Raw genomic sequence first — 26,148 nt, 5'->3', positions numbered from 1 at the left:
TACAATTGTATATCTCTTGGCACTTGTTGGGCTTGGCGAGGTACTTGTTGGGATTGACTGCGAGGTACTTGCTGCTGAGAAGAACTTTGATATTGCTGGTTTAGGTTTAAAATTTGGGTTTCACACACTAAATTTTAAATTTTGTTCTTTAAAATGAATTTGTTTACGTTTTCTGGCATGGCCGAGAGGGATGTTCCATCATATTTTTCGAAAATTGCATCATTGGAATCTTCTTCTTCTGGTGTATTCAGTGTGTCAATTGCTTTTTGTAAAAGTAAATCAGATTTTTTGACTTTAGACGTTTGTTTCCTCTTTTCAGCAGTTGTTGTGGAACTTGTGGATGAATTTGCTGTTACAGAACTAAGTGACAAATCGCTTTCACTGTCATCTTCAATGTCATCTCCTTCGTTAGTGGAAGAACTCTGCAAAAAAAAACCAATTTTATCATGACCTTTTTTTATTAGAAAACAAAAAGCACCTTTCAAATTAGAAAAAAATACTCAGTCGCATTGAACCATTCGATGATGCTTATTACAACGGTAGGTAAAGTTCCGCCTATTACTTGAAAGTTTTGTTGAATTTTGGTTGTTTAACGTTCAGTGGGAAGTTACTTACAAGAAAATTACAAACCTTTGGAAAAGGGGGGTTTACCAATTGCTATGCATGCTTATTTTTCTTCCGCGCGGATATTTATTTTCATTTTGTATGCATTTGTATCCTGATTTTAGTGATGCAGAATATTCATTTTTAGTCTTTCTTGTGCAAAGTTATTAATTTTCAGTTTTTACCAGGTAAGGTTATTTATTTTGAAAATCACAATTGTAGATATGCGAAGGATATTTTTTTTTTCTATAATTGTCTCTTCATTGTAAAATGCTAATTATATTCAATTATTCAGCTACACGATGGGATAAAGGCTTATAGTTGTTAAATTCTTTATCATTTGGTCTCTTGTCTCATTGGCAATCATACCACATCTTCTTATATCTATAATTAGTTTCAAAGGGCTATTTTAAATATCAGAAAGATTGTAGTACCTAAACTACAGTCGGTACAGTATACTAATAGTTTCTTATAAATGAGAAACGCTATTCTGTGCAATATATTTGGTAGAGTCGACACATTTTGTATATCTTCTATAATATATATCCGTTATATGATCTAATGAAAAAGATATTTATTTAAAAAGTTTTTTTAGCCAACTTGACCTATTCCCTATTTGATATACGACATACTCGTTATACACTGTAGTTGTGCAACACGGCTTTATTATTTATTTTTCAAATAGGTGTTTTTGGAGATCCGTAAGGGAAATAGATATATGGGTTGTACGGTACCTCAATAACATTAATGTAATCTGAATATGCACTGTAACAACTATAGTATCACAGGTACGTTTTAATGTTGTTGTTCCTCTGTAGGCATAGACTTCTCAATCTTATGTCGTTATGACCTGTTGTAGCACCCTGTCCTATAAAATCAGGTATAAAGTTACCAACTATGTAGATTGTGATAAGTTAATTCATAGTCTAGTCCCTTTTTTCACCAAAAAGTATGTTCCTTTAGAATAAGGGGAACTGTCCCACTTCTTTGTGATTTTTATAAATCATAAGTCTGATACCTTTGATACATGTATTTAAATTTCCAGACCAACAATACTTAGGAAAAATGGGTGTGTGTAAATAATAGGTATTTGTAGGAGTCATCCAGCTCCATTTTTCTACTATGTGTAGCAACATAATACCCAAAGCTACATGTATTATGGCTTAAAAAACTATAGAATTAAGAAACAGTGCCATTGAAAAAACATTGCTTATTTATGCATGACAATGGTTTTTTCTATTATAAAAGAAATACCATTTGATTTTTTAGGGGTGGGGTGGGGTGTGTGGCTAGCTTTTTAATTCTTTTAGAGCTCCCCTTTTTTGTATTAATTTATCCAGAGGCCAAAACCAAATTATATGCATGTTTCCTATTAGTATTACTTTGAAAAATATAGGGTAGGTAGGGATTTTTTTTCCATTTTTTGTTTTACATCGTGTCTATGGGAGAGACTTTAACAGTTTGGAGTGCCTCTTGAAAAATGGCAAAAAAAAAACTTTAGGGTAGGCGATTTTTGAGCTTACAAAATAGGGAGGGTAGGGTAATAGGAAACACACATCTTTTTTTATTTTACCACTTGTGGCATGCCCAGCATGCCATTTGCTTAATCAAAACTCCTGTGCTACCTTACTTCCAATTTTCATCCATGATTATTATTCATTTAGGGGTATTTTTTTTATATTTTCATAATCTGTTATATAATTATGAGTTGGAATCAGGAAAGAATAAATTCTGTTTTGATCAATGAGAAATCATGTTCAAAAAGCCTCATAATCAAAAGTTTAATATAATGAGACATCTAGTGCATTTATGTTTATTTTAAATTATGTTCATAATCTGTTGTAAGATGGGAACGATGCAATAAGACTGACATATAATATGTATATTTTTTATTCAAGATCTTCACATGCCATACATCATAATGATATAGGCTCAATATATTTCCTGTCAGTGTTTTATATCTCCTGATCGCCTTTGGACATGTTCGAAAGGATTTATAACAATTTATTAGATTATGGTTTGGTGTCCTGATTTCAAAATTTTGTACCATTTTGATTTTCTTTTGGCTGTTGAGGGTACATGCATGTGGACCCATATAACCTTGTCAAGGCAAACGATCAAATTGCAGGATTAACCAAGATATTCCACTAAATTATGTTATATATATCCCCTCATACATGTTATACATGTACTTATATGATTTGGCAATTGGCATGAAAATAAATATTTCATGTTTCTGTATTTTATTACAGTTTGAGTGGATGCTGTTCCCATATTGTGGGCTTAATCCTAGGATTAGAGCCACCTGCAGAATTATGCTGTACAAGTTTACCTCAGCAATGGGGGAAGCCACGTGGAAAAGAGATAAAAGCTGTTCCTGCTCCTAGCATGATTATTGTCAAACTCAAGATGGATAGAAAAAGAAAGCCATTGAAAAATTCATTGATTGACAATAGGTAAGAGCAAAGTAATAAAAAATAGAGTGTGAAGTTTACATATTGTTTTTATGACTCCCTGCTATGCAAAGGGGGAATTAAGTGTACCTTTGTCCACGCTCTTATATTTTTTTCATTCTCTTACTTTAGTTAGCATCAACCAAATATTATAAAACTTACACACAATGCTAATTATCACAAAACTCAGATCAAGTTTGAAACTGGGTGGTGTCACTTTTACCTTTCTTGAGTAATACCCCTTTATTGATAGAAAAATTGCCAAATCTGTTGTTTCTGTTCTTAAACTTTAAGTTTCCCTCAGCATTGTATTATGAAACTTAGCCTTATTTTCACAAAACACAGAATAAAGTTCTAATTTGGATTGTGTCACTTTTTCTTTTCTTGAATTTTGGTCCTTCATTATGTGAACACATTTCTAAATCTGTCAACTTACATCAACTGAGAGGGATAATATCCGTACATTTTATTTACCATGCATTGCAATATAATTTAATTTCGTCTGTAAGATAGTTTTAGACTGACTGAAATAATTATAGAATAACTAATCGAAGAATTCAAATAGAGAAAAATATTCAACGAGTGACCGAACAACACATTAATTCACGAATGCGCGTAGCGCATGAGTTAATTATCAGTGTTGTTCGGTCACGAGTTGAATATTTTTCGAAATTTGAATTCTTTGATTAGTTATTCTTTTTATTACATTGGCAAATGGCTTTTTTTTTAATGAAATTAATGTAGAAAATGTAAGGAACTATTTCTTTTTTCTACGCTTTCACAATTTGTTTTGATCCGACGTTATCGACGTCTTGACAACGCCTATTGTTGTATGACGTCAGAGAGTGAAATAACCACGTTTATTTCACATGTGAAATTATCGGTTTTTATTTGACTGGGAAATCAATGTAATTCATTGCTACCAATGTAATAAGAAGTGTTATTTTTCAATAAACTTTTTTTCTGTAATCATGTAAAAAAAAATCTATCAGACGATTTTACGTACATCGTATAAAGGGATGATCGAAATTTATTTTTCAATTAATTCAAAATGAAAAGCAGAGAAAAAAGAATTTATAGACCTGACATGGTCAAATACAATGTAATGTGTTCTTTTTAATAAATGTAGAATAAAATTTTACATTTAATTACAAGGATCCTTTTTCGTGTATGATATGTAAATATGTACATGTACAAAATGTATAACATTAGTTATTGGCACTTTTTGTCAAATGTCAGGTGATATATATATATATATATTTCCCTTTTCAACAACAAAATATAGTATAGACCTTGATTAGCTTCTCTTCAGTCTAATCATATTATTATTTAGTAGGTTTAATACTGCTCCTCAGAATGCCATAGATGTGCTCCTACATGTTAGTTTAATTAACAATTTCTTAAACTGTTTGTTCAAAGTACAATAAGTAATGTTTTTAAAATAATGTCTATGATTGCAGGAAGATCCAAGTAAAAGAATCAGACATTTCATATCTGAACAGCTTAAAAGGTTATCCCATCAGCTATCTAGCACACAACACAGCAGTCATGCAGGACACAAGTTATGGACCCTTTCCACTTGGAAGTACTCAAGTAAGTTAAAATTAAAAAAAATCAATGTTAGGGGATGCTCATTATTGGCTTTTTTTGTTGGTTGACAAGTTGCCAAATTATAAACTGGTTCTTTGAATTAACTCCCTTGAATGAAACTAAAAGTTTTTTTTTTTCTGAGGAAACCATATTAATAGTTACCAAACTGCTAGACCCCTTCTCAAGAATCAAGTGATTTGTTTTATCTTGCCTGAGACTTCTGTATTTAGTATCTGCATACCTTGAAAGAACCTTGTGTCTGTCAGACAGTTTTCATTAGAGATTTGACTGCATTTCATAGATCATTGAATAATGTAAAGTTTTATTGTTAAAGTCCATATCCCAGATTATATAAAGAATAGGTCTTCTATAACTGGTGTATGGAATGATTGTAAGGTTTACATTTCCAACTGGCAGGTGTTACATGTATTTGACCTTGACCTCATTTTCTAGTTCAGTGGTCAAAATTAAGTTTTTGTGGTTTGGGTCTTTTTCTCAGATACATGTACTATAATGAATAGGTGAACTATATTTGGTTTATGGAATGATTGTAAGGTGTATATATACGTGTATTAGAATATCAGTCTTGGAGGTTTCCTCTGACCTTGACCTTATTTTCATGGTTCATTGACTTTGTGATTGTTCAATGTTTAATTTCTCTAATTTGGCCTTTATTTCTTAAGTATAGGTATAGTAGAACTATTTGATGTATGGAACAATTGTAGGGTGTGCATCATGATGTCTGGCAAGTGTCAGTTGACCTTAACCTTATTTTCATGGTTCATTCTTCTATGTTACTTTGAAGCCGATCCATCACCAAGATGGCCGCCAGCAGGGGACTTAGTTTAACATAGGACCCTATGGGAAATACATACAAATGTCTTCTTTTAGAGAACCACTGAATGGAATGAAACCAAACATAGCATGAATGTTCCTTATGAGGTGCTGACCAAGTGTTGTTACTTTGAAGCCAATCCATCATCCAAGATGGCCACCAGCTGGGGACTGTGTTGAACAAAGGACCCTATGGACAATACATACAAATGTCTTCTTTTAGAGAACCACTGAATGGATTGAAACCAAACATGGAACGAATGTTCCTTATGAGGTGCTGACTAAGTGTTGTTACTTTTTAGCTGATCTTTCATCCATGATGGCCGCCAGAGGGGGGACTTCCTTTAACATAAGACCCTATTGGAAATACATACAAATGCTTCTTCTATAGGTGCACTGAATGGAATGAAACCAAACAAGGCATAAATGTTTCTTATGGGGTGCTGATGAAGTGTTGCAACTTTGTTGCTGATTTACTGTTCAAGATGGCCACCAGGATTTTTTATTAGATTACAGGGCCAATATTAAACCAAATTTGGCCTCACTCATTATAAGGGTATCTGTAATGATTTTGATCTATTTTAACATGATTTCCAAAACCATAGTAGAATCAGGTGAGTGACACAGGCTCTTGAAAGCCTCTAGTTTTTAATATGCTTAATCTAATCATGTATTAAGTTTTTGTATTTTGGGCCCCGTTTTTAAATTGGTCCACATTGTGGTCCAAAGGGTCCAAAATTAAACTTTTTTTGATTTCATTAAAAATTGAATAATTGGGGTTCTTTAATATGATGAATCTAACTGTGTATCTAAATTTTTAATTTAGGTCCTGTTTTCAAATTGGTCTACATTAAGGTCCAAAGGGTCCAAAATTCAACTTTGTTTGATTTAATCAAAAATTGAATTATTGGGGTTCTTTAATATGCCTAATCTAACTGTGTATTTAAAACTTTGATTTCAGTCCCGTTTTCAAATTGGTCTACATTAAGGTCCAAAGGGTCCAAAATTAAACTTAGTTTGATTTCATCAAAAATTTAATTCTTGGGGTTCTTTGATAAGCCGAATCTAACTGTGTATTTAGATTTTTAATTTTGGGTCCTGTTTTCAAATTGGTCTACATTAAGGTCCAAAGGGTCCAAAATTAAACTTAGTTTGATTTAACAAAAATTGAATTCTTTGGGTACTTTGATATGCTGAATCTAAACATGTCTTTAGATTTTTGACTATGGGCCCAGTTTTCAAGTTGGTCCAAATTGGGGTCCAAAATTAAGCTTTGTTTGATTTCAACAAAAAATTAATTCTTTGGGTTCTTTGATATGCTGAATCTAACCAACCCCGGAAATAAAATGAACAAAAAACAGACACAGGTACATTTTACTAAAATACATGAAATTATTTTCTTCGAATAATTGGTTTCTGAAAGTTGTCAAAAAACAACAAACATTCCAAATCTGGTTAACACGTCCAAACAAGGATAAAGGAACTTTTTGTCCAACTATTTTAAACTTCTTCACAGAACCTATAGTACGCTCAACATGTACTCTATGTGCAGCAATCTTCTTTGTTAAAAGTGCATCTGCTAGAGTCATTTGTAATCCAGCATTAGCAAAAGGTGGAATGTTTAACTGAAGTTTGCATTCTTCAACTTCTTTGTGGATATTAAAACCTTTGTCTGCCATTATACCATCACCTTCCTTGATATGACCATGTTTTACTAAATTTTGTAACATCTTCTTGAATCCAGATTGTTCAAATATATCTTTGTCTGATATAGCACCAGAAAATAAACATGATGTAAATAAAAGTGACCCTCTAGGATCTACTGCTACTAAAGCTTTTAAAGTGTTTGTTGACTTGTAACTAGAATATGACTGTGACTGTGCATGAAGAGAAGAAGGCTTCTGTATTTTGATTTCAGTACCATCAATTATTGCTAAAGTATTAGGAAAATCCTTTTTATAACTTTCAGGCATATTTTTAATAATTATGTCACGTGGCGGCCAAATACATACTTCTCCAAACCTAAAGTACATGAAATTTATCCAGTCACAAAAAAGTGAACTACAGTCTTGTGTAGTTATTTGAAATCTGTATCCCAAATCTGTAAAGTCCAAGTTATTTCTCAATTTACATAATGTAAAAAAAAGCTGGTCCTTGATTTTAATCTTTATCTTCATATTCTTTGATATTTTTAAGGGAGAATTTGAAGAATCTGGCACTAAAAATTTAAAAACATTAAACTCTGAGTTGTTAAAACCACAGTAATATCTCAGAAGTTTATCATCTTTTGTAAAGTTTTCTGCTGAAAAGATTGACACTTCCCTTTGTTGATAAAGTTTCCGTGATTTCCTTGGTGCATTATGTAATGTTAGCTTTTCATTTTCCAATATTTTTCTTGCAAGGTCTCTCTCCAAAATCTCCTTTTGCACTGTTAGAGACAAAATATCAATTGGGTCAGCCCCTGAAATATAAAAAAAATATCATTAGATTCTTGTGACTTTTAAATATGTTCGATAAAGAAAAAAAATAATTTTGTGTTTGTCATGTCATGCATGTGCTAAGACTCCAACTTTTGTGGTGGGGCATGTTTTTGTCTCGCCTTGACGGAGTCGAAAAGCGAGACATAGGTATGCTTTTTCCGTCGGCGTCGGCGTCAACAATGTATTAGTTTGTGATTAGGTCTAGTTCATGGTGAACCACTAGTGGTAGGTCACTGATATTTGGTATGCAGTTGTATTAGCATTGGCACATCTCATTACCATGGAGATTATTTTGCCCCGCCCCTCAGTCAAGGTCTATTGACTTTGAAACTTTTCATAGTTTACATGTATTAGTTTGTGATTAGGTCAATTTATGGGGAACCACTAGTGGTAGGTGAATGATATTTGGTATGCAGTTGTATAAGCATTGGCATATCTCATTTCCATGAAGATTATTTTGCTACGCCCCCTTAGTCATTGTCTATAGACTTTGAAAATTTTTCTAAGTTAACATGTATTAGTTTGTGATTAGGTCAGTTCAAGGGGAACCATTAGTGGTAGGCCAATGTTAATTGGTGTTCAGTTGTATAAGCATTAGCACATCTCATTTCCATGGAGAATATTTGGCCCCGCCCCCTCAGTCATGGTCTATTGACTTTGAAACTTTTGCTTAGTTTACATGTATTAGTTTGTGATTAGATCAGTTTAAGATGAACTTCTAATGTTAAGTCCATGATATTTGGTATGCAAATTTATTGGCATTTGCAAGTATCGTTTCCATGGAGATTATATAGCCCCACCCCTGATCATGGTTCATTGACTTTGAAACTTTTACATAGTTTACAAGTTAATGTTTGTGTTTAGGTTTGTTTAGAGGGAACGACTTATAATAAGTCAATGGTAATTGGTATGCAGTTGTATTAGCATTGGCACATCTCATTCCATGGAGATTGTTTAGCCATGTACCTTTAGTCATGGTTCATCGACTTTGAATATTTGCATAACTGACATGTTAAAGTATTGCTATTTTAATTTCAACATTTGCATTATCAAAATTACAAAAAGGCGAGACACATCTCTGTGATAACAGTTTATTTCTTTATTTGAAAAAAAAGTTTGAATATGATTTTTTTTTTTGAGTTTCACACAGATCAGAAAATATTAAAATTAGTAAAATTTTCACAATCCCTTTTTTTTTTTAGGCAGACTTTTATTCAGAGAGAGAGATAGTTCCAGTGGAAACAGTTTGTGGAGATTTAGTTTTTCCGAAAGAAAATGTTCAATCAGTTTATCGGGAAAATACCACCTTTTGATAGACACTATTTCAAAGGATGAAGTAAGATGTATAGAAGAACAGACCAGAGAACAATCTCAATGTGAAAAGTGGTTCAAGGAAAGGGAAAAAAGAATAACAGCTTCAAACTTTCACAGAATTGTCAAAAGAAAAGCTGCAATTACTGACAAGTTCATTCTTTCCATAATGAAGCCAAAGCCTTTCACTAGTAAAGCAACATCCTATGGAAGAAACAATGAACTTAAAGCAAGAAACTTATATGTTCAAACTGCTGGCCATCATGTTCATGATTGTGGGTTTGTAGTTAACCCTAGGTACCCTTTTATTGGTGCTACTCCAGATGCCAAAATATGTGACAATGGTGTAACTGGAATTATGGAGATTAAATGTCCATTTAGCCAAAGAGATAATTTAATAACTGATGCAATGCAGGGTGCAGACTTTTGTTTGGAGTTGTCTGAAAATGGACCTAGATTAAAAAGCAATCATGATTATTTTATTCAGGTACAAGGTCAATTACTTGTAACAGGTTCACAATTTTGTGATTTTGTAGTATATACAAAGAAGGACATCCATATTGAAAGAATTTATCCAGACAAAGCTGTAATGCAGGACATTCTTAATAAACTTGCAGACTTTTATTTTGATCATGTACTTATCTAATTTGATTTAGTTGGTAACAAGTTTCTTGCAGTTTAATTCATTTCATGTTTGACAAAAAACAAAATAAACTACATGTATATGATCATTCCTTAAGGATAGTTATCTCATTGGCATTCATACCACATCTTCTTATTTATTTAACAATACATGTATTAGTTGAAATAAAAAAAAAATCTACAATTTATAATTGATAAAATAAATCAGAAGAGCATTACTTAAGGAACAAAATAAGCTAAAAATATGTATAGGTTAAAGAACTTTTTTCCTTGTATTCTTCACCTGCAAAACAACTTATATTATTTCTAAAAGGTATATTTTACATCATTAACCGAATCAAAGGGTTAAAAATAGGTCCAGGTGTTCGAGGCCGTAATAACCGCTGCTGGTTTTGTGTAAAAAAAATTGTGCCAGTAGAGGGTGTCACGTCTTCTATATCTTTTCGTGTTCTCTTCTAACGAATGCAAAGACATTGGGTGTTCATTTTTTGTATTTTTTAATGTGAATCATCGCACAGAGAAATAGAGAATACTATTATCGACAAGATCCTTAAAGTTAAATTATAAAAATGAATTTCGAACACTCGGAGAACATATTGTTTCATCAGTTTATTCTCTATAATTTATTTATGAATATTTCATGACCAGGTCTGTGGTATCTGTTTAGTGAAATTCAAATCCCTAGCTTCTGTTAAATCCGGAAAAGTCAGACTTCAAATAAAAAATACTGGTCCCTCAGGCTTTAAAATTTCAAGCTGGATACAGATGGTGCATGCATGGCTAAAAATACCAAAATAATGTCATGAACCGGTATGTAAAAAAAAAGATCTGTAAAGGGTCTATATGAAATCTAATTAAGCTGATGCTAAATGTTGATGAATAATCCCTGTTTATGATCAAGCAATACCATCTCCTTAAAATCCTATTGAAAATAGAAATACAGAACCCGTATAATCTCTTTAAAGGTTAAAATTCAGTAACTTTCATTTTTTTTTTTCAATAAATGATTAATACCACATCCCCTTATTTTTATATTATAAGTATGAAATATTGGTCGCTGAACTAAATGACATGCAATTAATTAATCGTAAATGTCCGTCAATAGTGTACCATATAATGTTTAATGACACGATTTCATTCTAAAATGTTTGTAAAATATCTTTCCTGCGGTGTTCACACAAATAAAACAGTCGAAGTTCACGAAATATATGTTTGTAAAAAATAGAATTAACCCTTTCCTCCTTCACGGCAGGAACTCAGCTAGCAATAATAAAGAACACTTTGAAACATCAAAAGGAATGAAACATGGTTATATAAATTTCAATTGTCGAAAACTAATAAATACGAAATTTTGTTTATCAAATTAAAGTCAAGTGTTTGTCGCTTATCAGTCAAACACCATTTGGATAAAAGGAATTCAATTTAGATAAGAAAATGTGGGCATTGGCAGTGTGTATTTCATCGACAATGTTAGGGAATTTCTGTTGAGTTCCATGTTTAAAATTAGTGTTTTTTGTAAATTTTCATAACTCCAAATCTCAATATTGTTTTAATATTTACCGAGTCCTAACTGTGCGTTCTCTTGGGCCATGATTCTGTCATGGGTGGACCGATTTCCCGTTTCAGACTGAGAGGGTAAACACATAAACATTACTATTCAAACATACGTAATGTGCGAAACTTTCAACACACAGTCTGACGAATATGTCGGATGTGCGGTCAATAAAGAGTTTTATATTATGTTAGTCTGATAAGTTACAATGCCAAAAAAAAAGGGCGACCCTGTCTTGTTGTTCAATTATCTTGTGTTTCCAGCTCTTATGTCAATCTTTAAATCGTCAGCACCAGTGTGATGTGCGTGCATGCAAATATAAAAACCAACGTTGTCGTTTGCCGCTGGAAGACGTTTTTTTTTCAGAGAATGAAAACTCAATTTACTTTTGCCATAATTATAACGTCACAATGACGTCATGGATATTACGTCATTGCTCCAAAATACACTTAGATCACCGATGGTCAACAATGTTATAAAGCATTAATTATTTAGTGTAGTATAGGTTGCAAAGTTTTGATTTATAATATATACTTATTGTAATATTGCTGAAACGACATATATGTCGCCTTGGCATCAAACCCCCAAACGACTTATATGTCGCTTTGGCATCAACACTGAAACGACATATATGTCGCTTTGGCATATGAGGGTTAATCGTACATCAATCAAACGACGTCTGCTCTTATGCGCAATTTCGCCATTTCAGAATCTAATCATCGCGGCATTCTTGGTAATATTTTCAAAAGCGTACACCAAAACGTTCAACTTCCGAAGCAAGGTTGTCGGCTCTCCGGACTTTCCCGAAGTCCTGCGTTTAACACCCTTGCCATCAGCCGTACTCACAATTACAAGATCTTGTAATACGTAGTCATCCGCAGCGCACGCATACATTTTTTCATTTATTGCATAAAACGCTGTTTAAAACGAGCTGTTGTATTAACTTTAACGATTCAATTTAAATCTAACGACAATCTGTAGCCATTTGACTATTCTGATGACAGTGCGTACATGCGAACTACTTTGTTTACGTTTTCCAAGTTGACGACCGCCAGCGTACAAACCATGCAGGTTTGATTATTACTTATTTTAAACGAAATAACTGTTTTAAATCATTGCATATGACAGAATTCAATTGCATAGATGTTAGGTCTGATTGCCAGTGGATTTTTATACAAAATTCCTGTTTCTTGATAGCAAAATGTACCAGAAATTTAAAAAGGGGGAGGGGCATTTCAAACAAGTATCATACTTTATTCTAGCTGCGGTACCATAAATAACTTTATTCATGGACAGAGAATAGAGTTTGCTGGACATTAAAAATTGTACCCCCTCACCCCCCCCCCCCCCCCCCCCCCCCCCAAAAAAAAAACCCACTGCATTAGGAAACAATTGAGAAAGCAATCAAAGGTTGCCTATGAAATATTATAGTGTCAATATTCATTTGTACATGTATGTCACAGTAAAAAATTTCTACTTCACAGGTTTTGAAACCTAATGTATTTTTGTCTATGTCTAAACCATTGATAGTAATGTTCTAATGTCAGAATCCTAATTATATATATATTTACAAAAATGTATAATCACCCAGGTGTCAGACCACCAATTAAAAATCCCTATCCGTTCAACCAAATTTTGCAATTTTCACAGCTTTCTAAATATTTTACCTTAAGTTTAACTTCATAGAAACCAGGTATATCCTGAATTGTACATGTATCACCTTTCTACATGCCAATTTTCAACCTACCTTTAAAGACTTATGAGAAAAATCTGACCTTGGGAACACAGGTACTACCAAAATAACTCCTGGTTTTCTGGAAATCTTAAATTAGTATACTATGGATTGCATTAATCCTGAATTTTTAATGCAAACTCATAGACAAGTCAATTTTGGCTCAAAATGGTCTAAATATATTTCTCTTTCACCAAAAGTATCATTTCTGCAAATTTGTTGGTTAGTTTAAGTAAACAAGAATATCAAAAGCACTATTTTGTGTCAGAGTAGTTCTACTTTTACATACGTTCTAAATTGGAGGGAGTAATTGGTGGTCTGACACCTGTACATGTAGGAAGTTCATAAGAAAAAACACAGATATCATAATGAATGAATTTATTTGTAATTTTCATATTTGCATATAATACAATTCAATTTATATAGATATAGGAAGATGTGGTATGAGTGCCAATGAGACAACTCTCCATCCAAGTATGCATGAATTTTTCATTTATCTGTTGAATTATCCACTATGGCTTATTTACAGGAAACCAGGCATATAAAATACTGTTATATAGCAATAAGCATATTTTCCGGATAAAATTGAACCTAGTTTGAACTCCACATAAGTTATTAAGCAAATGAATGTACTAATCTAATGATATTTTTTTAAATATTGAATACCAATCATGCACAGTGTTCTACATGTAGGTAATTTAAGCATAAAACTTAAGAGAGGCACAGTTTAAGGATGAAGGACACCTAAGACTGATATTTTGTCTGAAAGGGAACATGTTTATATATATTAAAAATAGATATTGAAACAAATGAATAAATTATTGTGTTTTTCCTGAATTTATGCTATTTTGGTCTCACCGTCTGTAAAAAACTTTGTCCAGTGGTTAAAATATTTTTTTCCCTTTGATACATGCAGTATACATGTAGGCTGAAGTTAGACACAGAAAAGTGCAGAGGGGAACTGCGCCCCTCTTTTGTTGGCTAGCTGTATATAGAGCTGATTCTGATGATAGATAATTATAGGTTTGTGTTACTGATTATCATGACACTGTCATAACATGAGGTGCCAGTAGATTGGAAGTTAGCAGTTAAATTTCTAACAGATAGGATATGTTAATTTCAATAGTATTTTACCTTGTGGTGAGTTTAGTCATTAAATTTTGATCAAATGCCTTGCAGATAATTATATAATGTATATATTATTAAATTCAATGTTGTAATTTATTCCAATAAGGAAGGTTGTAATGGCCGAAACATATGGAAAATTGTGTTATAGTTTTTATTATATATATGAACATCAGTTTTTTTTTTCAAAAATAAGACTTGTGAATTTATATTTATAGTGTATATTTAATAAGTAGTTTAAAAAAATTGACATGTGCAGGGATCTAACAGCCTAGCTAGGTTTTATGAAAAAAAGAAGGTCACATCTTAAAAGTTAAGAAACTGCATTCTTTGAAACATGTCCAGTTAATATCTTTATCTAAGGACCAGGACCAGTTTTAACCCATGTCAAAATTCCCATAATTTAACCCATGAGGGCCATGATCTATGGCTGGGTCCTTATAAACATGTAATATATTTATACTCAAAACAGTACTGCTGTTAAATGCTGGTCTTTTTTTTTAATTGGGTCCACGTTCCTGTCAAGGATAAGGTACACCTGAAAGAATTGAGGAACAAAAATCTTCAAATTGTGGTTTGATTGATAGACTTGACAAAATATTGGAGAATTATAAAGATTTTTTTATAAGTATCATATTGGTGTCATGTTACAGCTGGCTATTATGTAATTATATTTGAGAAATACATGTACATGATTTTCCTTTAATAGTTTGAGCAGATATTTAGTTTAAACTTCATAATATTGACTGCAAAGATGTTTCATATGTCAGACAGCAATATACTGGCAGTCTTATTCCATTTTTTTCATTAAAAGTACAGTTGACCTTCATTCATTATCATTTTACCTGTACAAAGTGTACGTAATTTGATACCGAACAAACAAAATGATGCAAAAAGGCAATTTTGGCCCTTGAAATATAGTCATCAATAAAACTGATTATTTCTGTACTAAGCTAGATATATAGGTAGGGTCAAAGTTTTGTACTTGAAAGTCAGTTTGATTGTAATGTGCAATTTTATATGAGACTGTCAATGAGAAATCAGCTAATTTTGATATTTTTTTGTCAAAATAGTCAATATTTAGAGAGTGTGTTCCATATTCTAAATATGAAAATAAGCTTCGTTTTTTTTTGCAAGACTTGCTGATCTGACTCTTTCATTCATAATATATTCAATTTTGGCAAAAATTTGCAAACTATAGCATATTTATTGTTTCTATAGCAATGCACCAATATTTTATCTTATTGTAAAATAGTCCAATACACTGTTTCATAAGGTTTTCATGTAAATATTGAATTCTGTCACTGATCATGTGTATGTATTTTACTAGTTCATTTGTATTCTTCACATATCTATTTGTGACCTTCCTTTTCTTGAGTTGAAGTTGAAGAGAAATGGAGATTTGAGCCACTGTAAAAATACATCAAAAATATCTGCATATCTCTGAAGCAGAAATTAAGTTATTGGTGCCTATAATACATAGAAAATGCTTTTATATATATAACATTTCCTTTATCAAAAAGTTATTTAAGAGCTGAAAAATTGAATGGGTTGAAGACAAATTATTTTGAGACTTCATTTGTCAAAATTTAATATTGGCTAAAAATATGCTCTTTTAGGTGGCCTCCTGTTTCTGGCTATAAAATGCACATAACAAAGACTTAGACAGACACATGTTTGTTTTATTGAACATATATTAAATCTCAGATATGGTTTTTTGAATTTGTATGCATATCCCTATTGTACATGTAATTGTCATGCGAAAGGTGATACATGTAGGTACAAATGTACCATTTCTTGAATAGCTAAGAAAATGTCCAAATTTAAGTTTTTGAATTATTTCTTCTAAAATGGTGTTTTTCTATGCATGCTAAATTTTTCTTTGAATGAATCTCTGAAATACTTTGTGAAATATACTTTAAGCTTTTAAAATATATTCTCTTGAAGTTGTAAAGGGAGATAAGATCAATATGTAAAAGCTTCAAAGATTTAAGATATGCAAAAATATATGTTATATTTTACTAGATTGTTGCACACATGATCTCCTGATATGTTCTGAATTTGATCATAGGTATCTTTATTTAATTGTTCATGTATCATAAGTGTTTTTTTTTCTTATTTTTGGATGAACTATTATCATTCATAAAGTCAAATAGTAAAAACCAAACTTTAATTTTAAATGACATGCAATGCAGTATAATAAATCTATTAATTAATTAATTTTTTTTTTCTAGAATGGACGTATTATATGGAAATGTAACACAGAGAAGCTGGCTTAAAAGAAATATACTTTGTATGTTGTGTGCTGATAGAGACTGCCAGAGTCTAGGACTTTTATACATGTTAAATTCAAACAATTATCATAGATACAGGAAATAAAAATACATATCTTTTATTGTTTTTTTAAGTCAATTTTAAAAGTCAATCTATGGACAAGGGTCCTAGTCAAAATCCAGTCTGCACCAAAAACTTTTCCAACTACTAGTCCGAAGACCAATATTTATGGAAAGCCTCAGCTGTCATATATTAGAGATTTACAAAACGTTATGCTGAAGCTTAAAATGTAAAGTTAAGACAGCGTGATGTTGAATTGAGTCATCAAAATACTTACTCTAAATTACAATATGCTAAGTTGAATTTGCTCAATGTTGACTTGCAATGACAAGTGCTTTAGTCGTGAAAGTATAATGATAAGTCACGATGTTGTGATGATATGCCAAACACACGTAACGTTGGGTTTAAAGTACATGATGTGAAGCTGACGTTGCATGATGTTAGCTTGCAGATGTATACGGCTCAGTCGTCCACTTCGATAGCTATGATAACAAATAAAATGAATAGCTAAAATGTATGGTGCTGACTTGTTATTAATAAATGTTGAGCTGAGATAGTACGGTGTTATATCATTGTGATATTACGATTGGTCTATCATGCAATATGTTGATTTAAAACACCATGATGCACAGTTGAAAGTACATGATGTTAAGTTAAGATAACACGATGCTACACCACTATATTGAAACGAAAGGTTAACTATACAATTTGTTGACTTAAAACAACACGATGCAACGTGTTAAGCTAAGATGCTCACTTGAAACTACACGACGTACAGTTGACATTTTGTAATGTTAAGCTACGATAGCACGATGTTATATCATTATAATGACACAATAGGCTTATTATACAATTTGCTCATTTAAAACTACATAACGTACAGTTGAAAGTACGTGATGTTAAGCTAAGATGGCACGTTGTTATATCATGAGAATGTCACGATAGGCTTACCACACGAGATGCTCGTTTAAAACTACACGGCGTACAGTTGAAAGTACGTGATGTTGAGCTATGATAGCAATATCTTATGTCATAATAATATCACGATAGGCTTGCCATACAATATGCTCATTTAAAACTACACGACGTACAGTTGAAAGTACGTGTTGTTAAGCTAAGATAGTATGTTGTTATATCATTAGAATGTCACGATAGGCTTACCATACGATATGCTCATTTAAAACTACATGACTTTCAGTTGAAACTAGGTGATGTTAATCTAAGATAGCATGTTGTTATATCATTTGAATGTCACGATAGGCTTACCATACAATATGCTCATTTAAAACTACACAACGTACAGTTGAAAGAATGTGATGTTGAGCTAGGATAACACGATGTTATATCATAATAATATCACGATAGGCTTGCCATACAATATGCTCATTCAAAACTACACGACGTACAGTTGAAAGTACGTGTTGTTGAGCTAAGATAGCACGATGTTATATCATTATGACGTTACGAGAGGCTTATCATACAATGTGTTGACTTGAAACTACACAATGTAAATTTGAAGTAGTTTGGTCTTGACTAAAAACAGTAAAATGTTAAGCTATAAAAACAGAACGTAAAGTCAAAATAAAACAATGATAGGATGACATATACTTGTGCAGAATTGAAGATATTTGGTGTTGACCTCGAATATAGTACAAATATTAGATCGTTTTATGTTAAATTGAAAGAAAATAATGACGCGTAAAACATTACAGAATTATGTGAATTGAAACTGCAATTCTATGGAAAAGAATGAGGGACAAATCCCCAGGATTTTTTCTTCTTCATTTGCAAGTTCGGAGGCAAAATGATATACAAAGAAAGTTTTTCATAAATTCATAAAGCAAAAGAATTACCCATCGCTATATATTACACTTGAATACAGTTTTGCCGTATATTTTACATGTTTTGTTTGGATCTTTTTTTATGATTAAAAACCAGACTTTTTTATGAACAATATTTAAGAAAATATTTATCTATGTTGTGTGTTAATACATACAATATAATATTGTGCTTATAAGACTTATGACTGTGAGGGTAAAATTTTACTCATATAAAATCACATCTATGTAAGAGTTAGCGGAGAATTTGTATTTACCACTCCCGTTTTCCACGAAATAGAACATAAGAATCTGAAAAAACAAAGATCAACTGATATGACAAATAATACGCTTAGCGTAGGACTGAGAGGGTCAGAGCTATATCGGAATTTACCCCCCCCCCCCCCCCCGGGCTTGTTAGAGGTATCTGAAAATTTGTGGAATTTTCTTTTCCACGAAATAAAACAAAAGAATCTGGACTTAATCAAAAGCGATGCTATTACGATTTCAATAGAATGTCAGAGACGGTTTGTCGACTAGTTCGTTGAAAATTTGGCTAGGCAAGTAAAGTATGTCTTGTAACAAAGCAGGGTTTATTCATATTCATATCACACATGTTCTCGTCCTGTTATGCATGTAATATTTGCCACTGTACGTAAAACGCATCTTTTTTCCCCGAAATAAAACCAAAAAATCTGGACTTAATCAAAACCGATGCTATTTGGATTTCCATAGATTGTCAGAGACGGTTTGTCAACTAGTTTGTTAAAAATTCGGCTAAGCAAGCAAAATATGTCTTGTACAGAGAGCCAAGATTCATATTCATAACACACTTACATATTCTCGTCCTTATATGCATGTAATATTTGCCACTGTACACTAAATACAAATACATTTTCATCAATTCTTTTTTATGAAAAGGAGCCTATTCTAAGCACGTTCATCGATTTGACACCCTGTTATTCATGTTTTTTGGGAGTTCCTCGAAAATTATACACCCTGTTATTCATGTTTTTTGGGAGTTCCTCGAAAATTATAAAACATTCCTTCTTTATTTACAAAATCGCCAAGTGACGGGTGCCACATATGAAACAGGATCTGCTTACCCTTCTGGAGCACCTGAGATTACCCCTTTTTTGAGGGTTTCGTGTTGCTCAGTTTTTGGTTTTCTATATATTGCTCTTAATATACTGTTGTTTGGCTTTTGATCTTTTTTCTCTCGTTTATTTCGGCTGATGAGTTTTTGTCATGACATTGTCTGTTTGGTTAAGATTTTTACTATCCCTTTTGTATCTTTCGCCTTCTTTTATCCATTTTTGTTTATTTGTTTTTTCGATTCTCCCCTCATCCTGAACAGTATAATAGATAGATAAATGAAAACAGAAACCCTTTTCAACAAAAGGAGATCTACAAGTAAATTGTAAATTTCTTCCTCATTAGATATATTGCCCTTAGGGTAGATCGGGTGTCTTCCGCCATCTTAGGGAGCTACAATTTGATTTTTATTCGGGGCTAGGATGAAATTTGTAAAAAAAGGCAGGACAGGAGTTTTAAGTAAAAAAAAAGGCAGGATGAGCAACTTGGCAAAAAAAAGGCAGGGTGATAATTTATGTAAAAAAAAGTCAGAATAAAAAAAAAAAAAAAATGCAGGACCGAATAGAGTGAAAAATAAAAACGCAGGACAGAGATTACAACTAAAAAAAAGGCAGGTCAAAATTTTTCATCCTAGCACCCCCCACCCCCCTAAAAATCACATGGTAGCTCCCTTAGATTCTCATATAGCTCAACACAATCGGTCTTACTAGATCTAAAAAAAATATAATATACACATTTTGAGAGAGGAATGTTATTCATATGTAGTACTTTTCATCTTGATGAAGAAAATTATGAGATTTATTTGATTAAAACGACTATTTGTTTTTGAATACAGAACGTTTTTTGCATATGTTTTTCAACTTTTCCATATAGGGTAGATAACTCGGAGAACTAAAAAAAAATGTTTTTGAATACAGAACGTTTTTTGCATATGTTTTTCAACTTTTCTATATAGGGGAGATAACTCGGATAACATTATTTTTTGTCTTTTTTTTTTTCTTTTTTTCCATGGCATACACCTTATCGCTATTCCCGCTTGACCCGAGAATCTGTCCCGCTCGAACTTTTGACGTCATACAACAATCACTTTTCCATTGTGGCGTCAGACATTTTCTATTATGACGTAAAAATTTTACGGGAACTTGTGTGATATGTCCAGTAATGGCGGACAAATAGCGATAAGGTGTATTGTCAGTCTGTTTTCGACTTATGAGTTTGAAATCCCTTTGGCATATTTCGTCTCTAATGATGGAATGTGTAGGGACTTTATCTATTTTGTTTTGTAGACAGAAAACGAGTCTCGTGATCCCAATTTTTATTTTTATTTTCTAACATTGAGTTTTCCATGTATAGTTTATACAAAATCTGACAATACTGCATAACCTATAGCTTGCAAAATGCTCTGTGGCCCAAACTTTTTATTATGTTTTTCAAAAAAGAATAAACTACATTTTGGCAAATAATTAAAAAAAAAATCTACCGATTTTAATTTTGACCAAACTCATGAAAACTATAAGAGAGAGAGCGAGAGAGAAACTGTTGACATCAAAAAAACAAATCTACAAATTAATCAAAGCAATACCAAAATAATTCATGGACTTTAACAATTTTTACAGATTTTTGATTTTTTTTCTTTTTCTTTGAAAACACATATAGATAGAGAGAAGCTGCAAAGAACCAAGAAAATCAATTTGGACAAGAAAATAAGTGACGGAAATCATTAATTGGCTTATTATTATAAGTGATAGGGGTCATTGTCCATTAATGACTTTACCAATTTAAAAAAATGAAATATTCTCCGAGTGGATATATACATAAACCTGGGCACTATCTTACTTGGTGCTTGAAAAATGGTTGGCACTGCTGTAAATGATGTATTTTTTTTTTTAAAGTCGACGATTTAGACTGGAGGCTCTAGGTCAAATTTCATTAGGTTTCATATAGACTTCATGTATGAGCGAAAAGTATACAACAGAATCTACCATACTTAATGTTTGGGTTGGCCCCATGCAGTAGGATTCTTCAACCTATCAATTCTTTTTGTTTTATTTCGTGGAAAAGAAAATTCAAATTTTCAGATACCTCTAACAAGGCCGGGGGGGGGGGGGGGGGGGGGGGGGGGGGGTTGGGGGGGGGGGGGGGGCTGAGTGGGGGGTCACATTCTCATATAGCTCTGACCCTCTCAGTCCTACGCTTTAGCGTATTATTTGTCATATCAGTTGATCTTTGTTTTTTAAGATTAAGACTCCAGATTCTTATGTTTTATTTCGGGGAAAACGGGAGTGGTAAATACAAATTCTCCGATAACTCTTACATAGATGTGATTTTATATGAGTAAAATTTTACCCTCACAGTCATAAGTCTTATAAGCACAATATTATATTGTATGTATTAACACACAACATAGATAAATATTTTCTTAAATATTGTTCATAAAAAAAGTCTGGTTTTTAATCATAAAAAAAGATCCAAACAAAACATGTAAAATATACGGCAAAACTGTATTCAAGTGTAATATATAGCGATGGGTAATTCTTTTGCTTTATGAATTTATGAAAAACTTTCTTTGTATATCATTTTGCCTCCGAACTTGCAAATGAAGAAGAAAAAATCCTGGGGATTTGTCCCTCATTCTTTTCCATAGAATTGCAGTTTCAATTCACATAATTCTGTAATGTTTTACGCATCATTATTTTCTTTCAATTTAACATAAAACGATCTAATATTTGTACTATATTCGAGGTCAACACCAAAAATCTTCAATTCTGCACAAGTATATGTCATCCTATCATTGTTTTATTTTGACTTTACGTTCTGTTTTTATAGCTTAACATTTTACTGTTTTAAGTCAAGACTAAACTACTTCAAATTTACATTGTGTAGTTTCAAGTCAACACATTGTATGATAAGCCTCTCGTAACGTCATAATGATATAACATATCGTGCTATCGTAGCTTAATATTACAAAATTTCAACTGTACGCCGTGTAGTTTCAAGTGAGCATCTTAGCTTAACACGTTGCATCGTGTTGTTTTAAGTCAACAAATTGTATAGTTAACCTTTCGTTTCAATATAGTGGTGTAGCATCGTGTTATCTTAACTTAACATCATGTACTTTCAACTGTGCATCATGGTGTTTTAAATCAACATATTGCATGATAGACCAATCGTAATATCACAATGATATAACACCGTACTATCTCAGCTCAACATTTATTAATAACAAGTCAGCACCATACATTTTAGATATTCATTTTATTTGTTATCATAGCTATCGAAGTGCACGACTGAGCAGTATACATCTGCAAGCTAACATCATGCAACGTCAACTTCACATCATGTACTTTAAACCCAACGTTACGTGTGTTTGGCATATCATCACAACATCGTGACTTATCATTATACTTTCACGACTAAAGCACTTGTCATTGCAAGTCAACATTGAGCAAATTCAACTTAGCATATTGTAATTTAGAGTAAGTATTTTGATGACTCAATTCAACATCACGCTGTCTTAACTTTACATTTTAAGCTTCAGCATAACGTTTTGTAAATCTCTAATATATGACAGCTGAGGCTTTACAAACACCGAGCCACTTCAAATGGATATTACCAAAAATAGACTAAACAGTAATTGTAATAATTTACAAAGACAAATAAAAGAATACTATAACATGTTAATTAGATGATAAACAACGTCAGTACCTAGAATCATCGTGTATTATTTGTGAATTTGATACGGCATATTTATCAACAAGGTCTTGGTATCTTCTGATGACTTGTTTTAGAAAAAGTACGAGACGTTCTTTGACATACCCCTGGTGCATCAACTTTCTGCTCAGACACTGGTGACGTTTTACAAAGTCTGAATAGCAAATGCAAGCTCTTGAATATCGAATGAGTTGGGAAATGTCAATCCCATATGCAGGTGAAGTTGGTATATTGCTAATAAGGTGGGGGAAATTGATAATTTCAAAATTAAAATCGTCTCGTTTATCAAAGATTCTGGTACTGAGATGACCGCTTGTGTCAAATTCGAGGTATAAGTCTAAAAATGAGGCAGAGGGAGCCTTGTCTGTAGTTTCTTTAATTAAGAATAGTTCTGGAGGATATATTAATGGAACCCAATCAGGAAGCTTTTGAAAAATGGTTCCTAATGGTAACGTTTAAGATTGTTTGTGTCACAGATTACTACAAAAATGTTCCACTTATCGTATTTCCAACCCTTGCCTTTCCTCAATTGTGACATCATCATTGCCTTGACAATACGACGGGTTTAACTAGTATTTTACCCTGTTTAACAAAGCAGCTGAGTTCATTCCCATCATTGTATAATAGTGTGTTACGTTGAAGTGTTGTATGTCTTGTTTTGCAATTTTATTTTCAATTTGGTTTCTCCTGATCACAATCTTGGCTGTCAATTCGCTATTGCATGATGCCTACTCACTGCAATACGATTCGTCAACTTTTCTTAACAAGAGTATTTGATTCAGCTCCCCTAGGAGAAAAGGGACTACTGACCCTTTCGAGGCACTTGAGTTCCGTCCGTTTTTTTGGAGGAGATCATCAAGCTCAATCATTTGTCTTCTGTGTAGTATTTTGTGGATCGTTGGTGTTTTTCCGTTTGTCGATTTGTTTTTGGCAATAGTGTTTTCATTTTATTAGTCATGATTTTAAAAGGCCATTTTTTGTATATTCCTCTTATACCAATATTGCGAATTAAAAGATACTATAAAAAATCATTTTGTTCTAATTGCTACAATGAAAAGTTTGTAATCTGCCCTAGAACAATGGGTTCAAGAGCAAGAGACATTACTCCGTTAACAAGAGACTCTCAAGAGCCTGAATCGCTCACCTGTTATTTTTTTTGCTTAAATCTTTCATCAATGATTATTTTTGCTTTTTACCCATATGTTCCATTTTAGCCATAGTGTCTATGTTTCTTGACGTACAAGGAAATGAAATACAAAATTTATACTAGATTCATTTGAGACGATTTTTAAAGTTAAAAAACATAAAACAACTTGTGTAAAATTGTCCTTAAAGGGCAATAACTCCTTAAGGGGTCAATTGACAATTTTGTTCATTAAATTTTTTTGTAGATCTTACTTTGCTGAACATATTTGCTGTTTACAGTTTATCTTTATCTTCAATAATATTCAAGATAATAACCAAAAACTGCAAAATTTCCTTAAAACAACCAATTTAGTGGCAGCAACCCAACAATGGGTTGTTCGGTGTGTCTGAAAATTTCAAGGCTGATAGATCTTGACCTTTTGAACATTTTTACCCCATGTCATATTTGCTCTTAATGCTTTAGTTTCTGAGATATAAGCCAAAAACTGCTTTTGACCCCTATGTTCTATTTTTAGCCATGGCGGCCATGTTTGTTGATGGATAAAAAATTCGGATACAATTCATAAACTAGATTCCTAAAGGAACATTCATTCAAAGTTAAGAAGTATTAGGCACAATAGTTTCAGAAGAGAAGATTTTTAAATGTTAGCAAACTTTATGAACACATTGCGTAAAATTGTCTTTAAAGGGCAATAACTCCTTAAGGGGTCAATTGACAATTTTGGTCATATAAACTTTTCTGTAGATCTTACTTTGCTGAACATTATTGCTGTTTACAGTTTATATCTATCTATAATTATATTCAAGATAATAACAAAAACTGCAAAATTTCCTCAAAACTACCAATTTAGTGGCAGCAACCCAACAACGGGTTGTTCGATTTGTCTGAAAATTTCAGGGCTGATAGATCTTGACCAATTGAACAATTTTACCGCGTGTCAGATTTGCTCTAAAAGCTTTAGTTTTTGAGATATAAACAAAAAACTGCATTTGACCCCTATGTTCTATTTTTAGCCATGGTGGCCATGTTTGTCGATGGATTAAAACTTCGGATACAATTGATAAACAAGATACCCTAAAGAACATTTAGTTAAAGTTTGAAGGTATTTGGCCCAGTAGTTTCAGAGGAGAAGATTTTTTAAATAGTTTACGACGACCGACGACGACTGACGACGACGACAGACGACGGACGCCAAGTGATGGCATAAGCTCACATAGGGCCCTTCGATTGTGATGGGCATTTTTTTCTGTTCCTGCGGAGGTGTAAAAATAAACTACATGTAAGTTGGGTTAAAACTTTGAGATGGTCCCTCTCAAGTAACACCAATAGGAACAAAAAAAAAATGCCCATCAAAATCCCCCCCAAAAAAATATCTTTCTGAAATTTTATGTATCTAGTAGATGCCAGGCCTTGAAATTTTTCCAACTGCACAGTTTAGTCTGTTCTCAGAGTAGTTTTTGATGTGTAAATAGAGCCATTTGTGTTCATTTGTTAAGATGAACCTTTAGACATTGCCATATGGGATTAAAATTTTAGTTTTGAGCAAAGGAGTATTCAAATAAATTTTTGTTATTCAAAATAGTTGCTAATATTTTTTTTCACTTTTGGAATTTCCTGAAATATGTTTTTTTTTTTTTAATAAAAGGGACACTAGCTGTCAAATTCATGTTCACCGATTTGACTCAAATTCTCATATTCGACTTATAATATACTTAAACGTAT

General features: G+C 32.5%; 1 protein-coding gene across 1 annotated transcript; it reads left to right on the top strand.

The window, feature by feature from the left end:
• Positions 1-9,287: 9,287 nt before the first annotated feature.
• Positions 9,288-9,917, top strand: LOC127726796 (uncharacterized; the record flags this gene model as incomplete). The annotated part of the gene is made up of 1 exon (XM_052234250.1): positions 9,288-9,917. A coding segment is annotated over one exon (630 nt), but the record flags the coding sequence as incomplete, so codon positions are not given.
• Between the last annotated feature and the right edge of the window lie 16,231 nt (positions 9,918-26,148).

Source organism: Mytilus californianus, unplaced genomic scaffold (assembly GCF_021869535.1).
Source record: "Mytilus californianus isolate M0D057914Y unplaced genomic scaffold, xbMytCali1.0.p SCAF_18, whole genome shotgun sequence".
NCBI lineage: Eukaryota > Metazoa > Mollusca > Bivalvia > Mytilida > Mytilidae > Mytilus > Mytilus californianus.
Note: the sequence above shows the minus strand (reverse complement) of the source record. Positions and strands in the feature narration are given on the sequence as shown.